At 39.2% G+C, this 11295-nt stretch overlaps 1 protein-coding gene across 2 annotated transcripts in view; it reads left to right on the forward strand.

Moving 5' to 3' along the window:
- Positions 1–8510, forward strand: part of LOC142106834 (uncharacterized) — a 9491-nt gene extending 981 nt beyond the window's left edge. For both annotated transcript variants that reach the window (XM_075189864.1, XM_075189865.1), the window contains exons 2-7: positions 1045–1137; positions 3358–3484; positions 4580–4693; positions 6325–6438; positions 6531–6644; positions 7519–8510. In XM_075189864.1, coding sequence (XP_075045965.1) covers positions 1114–1137; positions 3358–3484; positions 4580–4693; positions 6325–6438; positions 6531–6644; positions 7519–8252 — 1227 coding nt within the window. In that variant the 5' untranslated portion in view covers positions 1045–1113 and the 3' untranslated portion in view covers positions 8253–8510. The remainder of the gene's footprint in view (positions 1–1044; positions 1138–3357; positions 3485–4579; positions 4694–6324; positions 6439–6530; positions 6645–7518) is intronic.
- The last annotated feature ends 2785 nt before the right edge of the window (positions 8511–11295 follow it).

Below are 11295 nucleotides of genomic sequence, written 5' to 3' on the forward strand. Positions count from 1 at the left end.
CCCTCTGATCACCTCTTGACAGTAACTTTTATGTAGATAGCTGATAAGTCAAATTATTTCTGCATTGCACAGGCTCCCTTCATTGACAATGACTAGTGGGCAGGGAAACGGAGCAGTGTGTTCTGCAGCCCTGTTTTAGCGACCTGAAACCTCAGTATGTCAGCTGACTGTGGGAATTTTGTAGATTTCCAGTGCTATTTGAGTGCTAACAATATATTATGTAATATACTCTGACCAAACAGAATTATTGCAAAGGCACACTTAGCCCATTATTGAATGACTATGCATGAGCAAGAGCAACAGAGGGATCCTGGGTGAGTACTGTGGTGGGCATGGAGTTGCATGTGGTGGTTGTACTCTGACAGACAAACAGCTGTTATCTGTTGGAATTCTGGATCTTCTTTATTATGTAATGACTGGATAACATGAAAATATCCCTTTCTGTGTGAGACTGATGACAGCAAAGCGCATGGTATCGAATGCAGACTGATTTGAAACTAGGAATGCCTTGTATATACAGTTTCAATATAATCGAACCTTCTACAGAATGCTAATTCAGCTCCATAAGTGTGTAACATGCTGTGTACCAGGCACACAACTTCTTAATAATAAAAAAAAATATTCAGCATATACATAGCATCAGCAATATTTTTTTCCACAAAGTTTGAATAGATATTACAGGACATGCGTCTACAAATCTGATAAGGATGACTTATGGCTAGCGTTGGCAGCATTCTATTGGACGAATTTAATTCGGCCACGTTAGTCTAGAATTAACGCAGCGTTCGTACTATTACCTTCAATACGTTAATTTTAACCCGGATTTTTACTCATGGCCCCAAGAAGTGCGAGCAAAAATCAGCGTTAAAATTATCATACTAACGGTAATACTGCGCATTTTACCGTACTAACGGTAATAGTGCGCAGGTCGCGTTATTTCAACGCGGCCAAATTGAATTGGCCCCTATATGTTTTTATTTTACTGTGAGTGTTAATTGAAATTATAACACTATTTGCATGTTTGTTATTTTTATCTCCTACCAGAAGGGGAAAAAGCATCTACTGCTAATGTGAAAACCAACGTTAAGTGTTTTAAGATACACACCGAAAAAAATGTCAGGAACCATTTCTATGCAGGTAACACGTCTGCCCAGCTTGTTGTATGTGGGCAAGAATTGTTTTTTTTCTTCAATGTATTGTGATGGGGTAGAGGAGCCAGTAAAATCTCCTGGAATAGATGGTGTTTATAGCAGCCAAGAGATTGCACACAAGTCCAAAGGTTTTGTACAGTTGGCCTCAGCCAGTTATATTCAGTGAGAAAAAAACCCAAAAAACTCCAAAATAAACATCTAGCTGTTTGGCTCTAGCTAAACACTGGTCATTCCTGACTAAAAAAAACTAAGACAAAACAAAAAGTTTCAGCACAGTAAGTTACAGGCAGATATCAGGTTTTCTCTCAGAGAAACCCGGTTAGTAGACCTAAAGGATGGAGCCCGTCCTCTCTCTCCATCCATAACCCCAGGACCCTTTTTAGACTTTTCAACAGGTCTAAAGCCTTCCAGCAGCTCACAGTCAGTAACATTTTCCTGGGGTTTTAAAACAAGTAGGTTAGGAACCTAGGGGAAATATACCTGCCATCATACACTAATCCTTATATAAATGTATACATACTGTATATAAATGTATACATACTGTTATAGTATGTATACATTTATATGACAATCACCCAATGTATGCAGCACTTATATATGACAAACAAACTGATGTTCAGGCATAAGACTGCTTTAGGAACAAGGGGCCTGATTCATTAAGGATCTTTTGCCCATAAGTTAAATACTGGCTGTTTTTTCATGCAGCACACAAATACTTGATAGCTTATTTGTACACTGAAATTTAAAGTTGATATTTGTGTGCTACATGAAAAACAGTCAGTAACTTCTGTGCAAAACAGAAAACTAGTTTGCACCCCTTGCATTGTAACATGGTTTTGTCCAGGAGACTGAAATAAGATACCTCTTCATATAAGATCCTTAATGAATCAGGCCCAAGATCCTGAAAAAATAGACAAGTGGGTAGACATTGACAGGTGAGTAGGCAAAAGTATAACAGCATACATTTGTTCATAACTAATATGATTGCACAGCAACAATATAGTGTAGTTGATAAACACTTTGAAAAAGAAATGTAATTCTGATGAACAGATTGACTGCACTGCAATCTATTAGAATGTCACACTGCAATCTATTAGAATGTCACACTGCAATCTATTAGAATGCCACACTGCAATCTATTAGAATGCCACAACCAGACTTCTACACTTCTCCTCTCTTACTTTAAGTACCACTCTTCTTTGCCAGTCTCTACACTGGCTACCTTAAATGCAGAGGACACAGTTCTAAATTATAGTATTTGACCACAGCCCTCAGTAGTGGAGAACCTCTTTATATCATCTCTCTTCATTATCACAAATATCAACATATATTTATATAGTGCCAGCAAATTCCGTAGCGCTGTACAATTGGGGACAAACTTAGTAATAGACAATACTGGGTAATACAAACAAATAGGTGAGAAAGCCCTGCTTGCAAGCTTATAATCTTTGGGACAAACTCCCTTATTTTAAACTACTCCCTCCAAATATAACTTTGGCTCTACACATGACCTTCTTCTCTCTTCTTGACTCCAGGGGGTAAATGTATCAAGCTGAGAGTTTTTCGGCGGGTTTGAAAAACCAATCAGATTCTAGCTATCATTTATTTAGTACATTCTACAAGCTGATAGCTACAATCTGATTGGTTGCTATAGGCAACATCTCCACTTTTCAAACTCTCCGAAAAGCTCTCAGCTTGATACATTTACCCCCAGGACTTCTCTCGTGCTGCACTTATCCTTTGAAAGTCTCCAAACCTTTAAACGCTCTATGAAAACTCTTCTTTTCCATTAAGCGTGTAGTCTGTCTCCTAATACCTTCACACCACTCACTTTTTAAAACTCCTTCCTATCAACACTATATTTGAAAAATTGATAATGCTTACTCACTGTGTGCCACATTACAGTTTTTTTCTCACCTTATGATCCAACCCCTTTTTCTTTTAACATTGTATTCGGGTTTCTCAATCTTATTGTGTCTCAATGTTGTGTTATGTTATAATGCCCTGGAACACTGTGTACTCTGCATAGCCCTGCAGGGGACATTGACACTTAAAATCTATAACAATGACTAGACTAATAATATATATACTAACTAGGCATATTTTTGATAATCAATAAAGAACAAACACTAAAATGATATAAAAAAAATCAAAACAAACTACTGATCAGTCCTGATCATTTATGAATCCTTTTTTTTTCTTTCAGACACTGGTGACATTTAATGATGTTGCTGTGTATTTCTCAGAAGACGATTGGACGTGCTTAGAAGAATGGCAGAAGGAGTTATATAGAAATGTCATGCAAGAGATTCATGGCGTCTTAACTGCCATGGGTAATAAAGATTTGTGCTTAATTGTACAATGATAAATGGGGAAGTTTTTGATTGAAAAGATATCACATTGTATGAATAGTGAATAACATTTTCTTGAGCTTGTTGTCAAGCCAGTTACCCTTCTAAACATTCTCTATTGAAGGGAGATTACATGCTGTGTTTGTTACTATTGATCTATTCTATTCTACTGCATGGAATGTGAGCTCTAAAGTTGTTTTGCTATTGCCGTGTGCTTAATAACAGTATGCACAAATATGCACTTTTGTGGTCGCTGCATGCCTGGTATATTTGGCATCATGCTTATTGCTGGACACAGAGTCAGGGCACCACATGCTGGCACAAGCTGTGGAAGCAGCCGTTGACACATGGAGACGGCGGAGATCTCTGGAATAGAGATGGCAACGACAATGACAGTAGAACAACTAGAATGTAAGCTCTGTAATGAGCAGGGTCCCTCATACCTTTTGTTTTCATGTCTGAATTTATTTTGTCTGCCTTGTATATCATAGGCAAACCGAGGGGAGTTTCCTAGTGCCTGGAAACCCCCCTCTAAGCCTGGGGCACTGTATAAATGAGGTGTCTGGACCCTGCCCCCTGCTTCACACGACTCTGCTTGAAAAGGGAGAGCTGCGTGCACCTAACAGTAATCCACGCAGCATTGCCCATGTATATTATGGTGATAGGAAGAGTTGGAGAGCAGCCAAGCACTGTCTAAAGTTATAGCCACGCCCCCATGCATGCTGGTCACGCCCACTGGCGGCGTGGTGTGGAAACCCCCCTCTACAAATCCTGTGTTTGCCCTTGTGTATGTCCCTGTTTTATGTATGTACTGCTTTCCCTACTGTACAGCGCTGCGGACCATTGTGGCGTTTTACAGATCTATGATAATAATTCTAATAACATACTGGTGCAGCAGCTGAACTGAGATAACATGCCAGTGTAGCTTCTAAACAACCCTGTCCTTGATGTGATTGCAATTTGTAACCGCTTTATATTTGTGAGAAGCTTCCTATGTGAGAGGTATAGCACCCGAGCAGACATCTCTAACTCCTGTTATTATATAAACAATATATTTTTATCTGGCTCTTTACATAGGATATAGTATAAGCAACCCTGATGTATTGGTTAGAATACAGAATCTAGAAGCATGCGGGTTTGATAATAACCACGAATCAGCCAAGAGGAAAAACAGTTGTAAATTTGCAAGTGGTAAGTACAATCCTACTTTAAAGTGCCTCTGACAAAACTGCCATGTTAGTCATTCGTTCCAGAAATGTTATATATTACATTGTTACTTATTTGTTTTATTTAATACCTTTGTCTCATTTACCGTCAGTACTTCTCTAATGGTAGTGGCCATTCTATATTAAGTAGAGGGAGGAGTCCGATCCAGGCTACAGTGTATATAGCCTATGCCACTGTAGTTTTGATAAGAAGAATAAAAAAGTCATGCAAAAGTTCCTCCCTGTTTTTACCTACACAGATCACTCAACAAAGTCCTGAGACCAACGTGGGACCAAAAACTCAATTTTAGAGACTATGAACATTGTTTAATTACAGAGCTACATAACATGCCTGAAATAACTGACGTTTTTATACTAAACTAAATATGTTCAGTCCCCTATCTGTCCTGTCCATTTAACGGCTAAATTTATGTGGTTGGCTTGCAGTCTCCTAGCTAACAACTGTACAGATGGGTGAAAGCTGCTCTGAAGTCTACTGCTTTAGAGAGAATTAGTTCCACAGGGCAAGATCCACTCTATCCAGGAGCTATTACCCACACTTCTGACCAAAATGCACACAACCCTCAGATATTTCATAAGGATAGTGATCGTATCGACTACCTTGCTCCAGCGTTTGTTCCTGTATTATTACCTATTTGGATTCTGACCCCGGCTTGTTCCTGACTTCTCCTTTGGTTCCTGATTCTTGGTTCTGACCCGGCTTCCTGACCATTCTCCTGCTTCTGATTTGGGTGTGTGCTTCTCTTTGGTTTTGACCCGGCTTGCTGACTATTCTACGTTCTGCTGCATTCAGACTTCCATCCTGCATCCTGGTGTTCCGTCACCGCTGCCTCATTTGATACCTCGCCAGCTAACTGATACTGAGGGCCGCGACCTGCACATCCCTTGCTGCGAAGTCCATGCATCCTTGGTGAAAACCAGTGGCGTGTTAGACTCCGCGCCTCAGTACTCAGTAGCCCCAACTGCTGGCAGGTATCGCCAACTTCATCTTCGTGACTGCGACAGTCATGGTTGGTGGTCCGGTTTGCAAAGTGAATACCTGGTTGTTCCACATGTCTCACTGTTGCTGCTGAGGTCCCCTTGATGGAAGGTCCTCCAGGCAGCTGGTTATTTTTAGGCATTTCTTCTCTACCGTTGGGTGGCTTTTGGACATCCCACCATGTGTGTCACTTTTTTTGCTGTAGGAGATAAGGTGATTTTTGCACTTTGCATTAAATCCCTTTCTCCAAGACTACAGGGTGATGTAGAACTACTCTCCAGGAAAGCATGTCTCTGTGTTATTCTTCTCCATGTCTTGTCTCATTGCTGGACCAATTGCAAACTGAGATTGATTAGCGGAATAGGGGAGTGATAAGGAGTAGGTTCTTTTATGTTTTTTTGTTTTTTTATTTCCACCAGTGCCTTCTGTGTCCTATGACAAACTCGGAGAAAATTACAAAAATACCCTCTTTACCTTAGTGGTTATTTGTTTTTAAAATGAAAACTCTCTTGTAGTAAGTAAAAGCATGATTGTTACCTATGCAGATATCTACACACATGAAGATTAGTCCTGCAATGGGATACTACTAGCTAACTATAATTTCTCTCTCGCCACAGGTTTTCCTTTAAATAACCCTGATATTCTTTTACGGGTTAAGCAGCATGGCAGCGTGTTTTTAGATGATCACGTTGAGTCTCGAGAAGAAACACACGCAACAAGTACAGCAGCCGGTGGGTGGTATTGTTGAGATCTCATATAAGAAAAGTCTGTTACCTTTTTCTGATATCTTTTGAATAATGCACCATGGTACCTTTAATTACAGGTAATAATGTACAACAACTTGACAATGCATCGACAATCAGTAAAGGTGAAGTGCAGTGTTTGAAAAATCCCCTCGGGTGTACATTTCAGGAAAGTGTCAGTGTTTCCAAGCCACGTAAGTTATTTTTGTTTGTCCTGATTTTTTTAATTACTTTACTTGCCAATTAATGAAATGCAAATTAAATAATGTGCAAATATTGTGACAGTGTACAGGGGCAAACGAAAAAAAAAATGAGAGAGAGAGAGTTGCGCATGCGGCCGCGCAAGCGCAGCAGCTCAATTTCGGCGATTCTGAATTGTACAGCAGCCGTGGCGCTGTCAAAGAAGCAGCAGTGCTGTGTTGTAGTACAATACAGCACCGCCGCGGACGCTTCTTTGACAGCGCTGCGGCTGCTGTACAGTACCGTTCGTTGGCAGAGGGTATGGGGTTTCTGGAGAACCAGAGACCCCTCCCCCCCCCTGCGTGCGCCCCTGGTGTGAAGCAGGTATAATGGGAAGATTAGTGCATTGCTGGGGAACAGGCGGCATCAGGAGGTTTATAAGTAGTCCTCATGAACTGACATCATTTCGAAACTGAGTCTCTGCCTCTTGTACCTTCTTTGGGCCTGAGTCATTAGGCAAAAAAAGGAGTAAATGTTCTCCAGGACAATCCATGTTACAATGCAAGGGGTGAAAATTAGTTTATTATTTCGCACATAAGTTAAACACTGGCTGTTTTTTCATCTAGTACACAAATATTTGATAGTTTTATGTCTACACTGAAATTAATGGTTTATCTAGAACTTGCCCTATCCCAACTATAAATCTGTTCCCACATTTTAAATGTACCTCCTCCTCCAATGCAACATGGTTTTGCCCAGGTGCAAAGTTACTCCTTTTTATGCTTTGCTCACCTTAATGACTCAGGCCCATTATGTTCAAGGCTTTTCACTACTTTTGATAACTTTGTTTTGTATTATTTGCAAGTTCACAGTTCTGCTTGTTTTCAGTTGAAGACCAAACCTCGAAAAAGTACGTAGAAGAACATATTCTGGATGAGTTACGGACAGATAAAGCCAAGGAGAATATCCTTCGATGGGAAGATCTATTTGACAAAATTGAACCAAAAACAACACCAAAAGAAAAAGCCAATGAAAGCTTAAGAAGCGTGGACTTGACTAGTAAACACCCCAATACAACTGCTGAGAAAAAACTACACACAAAGGCGAGACTGTTTATTTGTTCGGTGTGTGGTAAAAGTTTTGGCGGCAATTCTTTGCTTGTGAGGCACTTGAGAATTCACACAGGCGAGAAACCCTACGCCTGTAGCCACTGTGAGAAAAGCTTTAACGATAAATCCTATCTTCTGCGGCACTTGAGAACTCACACTGGGGAGAAACCCTACTCTTGCTCTGTGTGTTTTAAAAGTTTTAGCCAGAACTCCAGCGTCATCGCCCATATGAGGATCCATACCGGAGAGAGGCCGTTCCAGTGCACCGAGTGCGACAAGCGTTTCAGCGACAAGTCGTACTACGTGCGGCACATGAGGTCTCACACTGGGGAGAAACCATACAAGTGTGCTGAATGCGATAAATGTTTTACTCAGACTTCTAGCCTGGCTTCACACATGAGGATCCACACGGGAGAAAAACCATTCAAATGCTCTTATTGCGATAAATGTTTTAGTCAAAATTCAAGCCTTGTTATACATAAGAGATTACACAGCCAGGAGGATACACTTTAATGGAACATTTTGGAGCATCATCTTAAAGGATATTTCCATGAAATGTTTTAAAGGTTACGCTCACCCGCTTATCTGAAAGGTGGGGGTCGTTTCTCTGGCTCACTGTTGAGTTCCTTGAATAAAATTGGGTGGTTTCTGAGGCAGTGCTCCCAGCAATATGAGTTAGCGTTGAGAGTTTCGACGTTGGCAAGTTGTATTTTTAAAAATTCTCCCCCCATTATACACTTCAATTCTACAATTCGTAGTCCTGGTGGTCCGTCCACAGAGCACGATATACCGATACTAGCCTGCGTAATTTCACCTATTCACCATACAACCTCTTATCCTCCCCACCCACGCTGTACTTTCAACTTTCCTTAATACAAGGTCAGACGGAACCTTTCTTCCTACATAGAGAACCTCCAGTGTTCTGAGTTCCTCTGGTTCAAAGGTGGCAGATGGAACTCTAAGAGATTTCTTTGCAGATACAAAAAAAAAACGTTCCAATGCTCTCGGGGCCGCTGAGAAAACCGTGCCAAATTCTGTGCAGCAGTAAAGGAGCGGAAAAGACAAAAAATAGTTTTTCTTCTAGGAAAATGATTACTTAACAAAAAGATATATTGCACCATATAATACCTCTCGTCTACTACATAGTGCACAAAGAACCAAGATTATGTTTTTTAAATAACTTATAACGTGCATAGATCAGACCATCTGATGTGGTATACAAAGGGTTATTTTTCCCAGTTCTTCTTAACTATAAGAAGAATTTTTACATGTAAATAACGTTATAATGAAGATGTCATGTTATTCTGCTAACTAAAATAAGTAACATTTATATTAGACTAGTAGAGATGGATGGCACATTCAGCCCTGTTAATTTGCTAATTTTGTCTGTATTATATGCCTACATAGATTTATACATTACACATATTTTTCTTAAACTATTTTCAAATGCAAGATTAAATATTGGGTTGAATACTACAAAAAAAAGGACAAAGAAATAAAAATTTTATACCCATACTTTTATGTTTAATAAATACACTTTATGGGGGTAATGCAATACCCCAGAGCGTACCTCCGCAACGGAACAGTCGTGAAGGCACTCGGCAGCAATGTAACATCACAAATGTTATCTCGCACCACTTAGAGGTGCACAGGATAATACGTTATGTTCAGGTATCGTAGTACCTCAAATGAGTGCAGCCGGACCTCACAGGGAACTTAATTTACCCCTTTAAGTTTCGGAAGGGCAGTTTATGGGATTTTTTTAAGAGTAATAGAAACTGTAAATTATTGTGTTATTACAGTATTACTAATTACAGTATTTTAAATAGGACTATCTAGGCAAATTTTGGAATAACTACAGAATTGCAAAAGAAAGTAAAAAATTTTAAAAAAGCAGTGTAAACCAGCAATATTATGGCTAAATGTAATCACACAGCATAAACAATTAAGTTGTTTTTTTCATTAACTAAAAACTTCCAGATTTCATTGGAAGCCGCGATAATCTGGCCTTGATCACTACATTCAATGGGAAGTCTGTTGCGTCATCTAAGTACAATAGCAGAGGCACATTAATATGTACACATACACCAGTGTAAAAATGTGACGCTTTGAATAAATGTAGATGTCCCCTTAGTGTCATGAATTGAGACGTACCACTACAGGCAGCAGTGTTCTAGGAGAAAAACAAGTACATGTTTAATAATGGCAATGGTCAGGATGTCATAGGAGCGAGGACTTTGATGTCATGTTTCCACTTGTGCACTTATTTAGTCACAAACCAAAAATCTTCAAAATGACATGTAAAACCTATATATATATATATATATATATATATATATATATATATATCGTACAACCTGTACACAGACGCATGTCAAACGGCAGAATTGGGTTGTGCTCCACACGTATGTGCCTTCACATTTTTTGGGGTGTATGGGGGGGGGGGGTTGTAAAAAACCCCAGTGAGTCACCTTCAGTGATAAAAGTTGAATCCTGTAAGTTTACTTATTTGGGGTTGTTCTCGTGTACAATATGACCTTGGTATAGTCTCACAGTGAACTTTATATGTAGCTGTACTATTCATCATCTACTATATATATATATATATATATATATATATATATATATATATACACAGCACAAAAATTTCTATGAATGTACACACAGTATTAAATTAAAAGGGAGAAGAGAGGGAACCAAGCACCAAAATAAACTACAGGTAAAAAAAATAACTGAGGCGCCCCCACCTCTATGTCATTTAAAAGGGTAGTGGAGAGGGGTGTGAGCAAGAAGTCCAATCACAAGTCTCAATCAAGACATTCTGGCTTGTGATTGGTCCTCCTGATTACCCCTTACACCTACTCTCCCGGCTGGGCTGTAAGAGGAACAGAACTGGCTGTAAGAGGCACCATAGTAATATCTGCTACTAGGTAATAGTGAAGCTTTAAAGTGGAAAACCCTTTTAAATGTGAAATAAAACTGCTTTTCAAACTTTACACACTTTTTATGAAGGAGCTAAGTTTGAAGGTCAGATGTCCACTGTTACAACAACCAATATTATAAAATAAGATCAGCGACTATTGTTTTTTATTGTATAAATGGCACTTATCAGTCTAACAAGTTTGGTCTCACCCACCCAAAGTTGTTCTAGTTTATAAGCCTATTTAGATTTTGTCTGTATTTATTATATCTTTGTAACTGTGTATTATATCTGTATTACGTCTGTAGCTATGTATTCTGATGCTGACAAGTGTTTAAAAAGAAATGATGCAGCATTTACGGGGACAACTCAAAATAAACATGACTTTATAATTCTGTTGTATTTGTCTCCACGGGTCTGCTGTGGTTTTTTTTAAATTTAATGTGGTCCATTTTCAAGGTTTTGTATATTTTGCTGAAAACGGTATGATAATCTCATGCAAATTGGCCCCCAGCCGGCTACTCTCAATCTGATTTATTCTCTGCTTTGTTATAAACCAGAGAATAAGCTATGGAATTTTCTGGCGCTATATAAATACATGATGATGATGATGATAATGAATAAGACTGACCGGCA

The sequence above is a fragment of the Mixophyes fleayi genome, chromosome 11, assembly GCF_038048845.1.
Source record: "Mixophyes fleayi isolate aMixFle1 chromosome 11, aMixFle1.hap1, whole genome shotgun sequence".
Taxonomy (NCBI): domain Eukaryota; kingdom Metazoa; phylum Chordata; class Amphibia; order Anura; family Limnodynastidae; genus Mixophyes; species Mixophyes fleayi.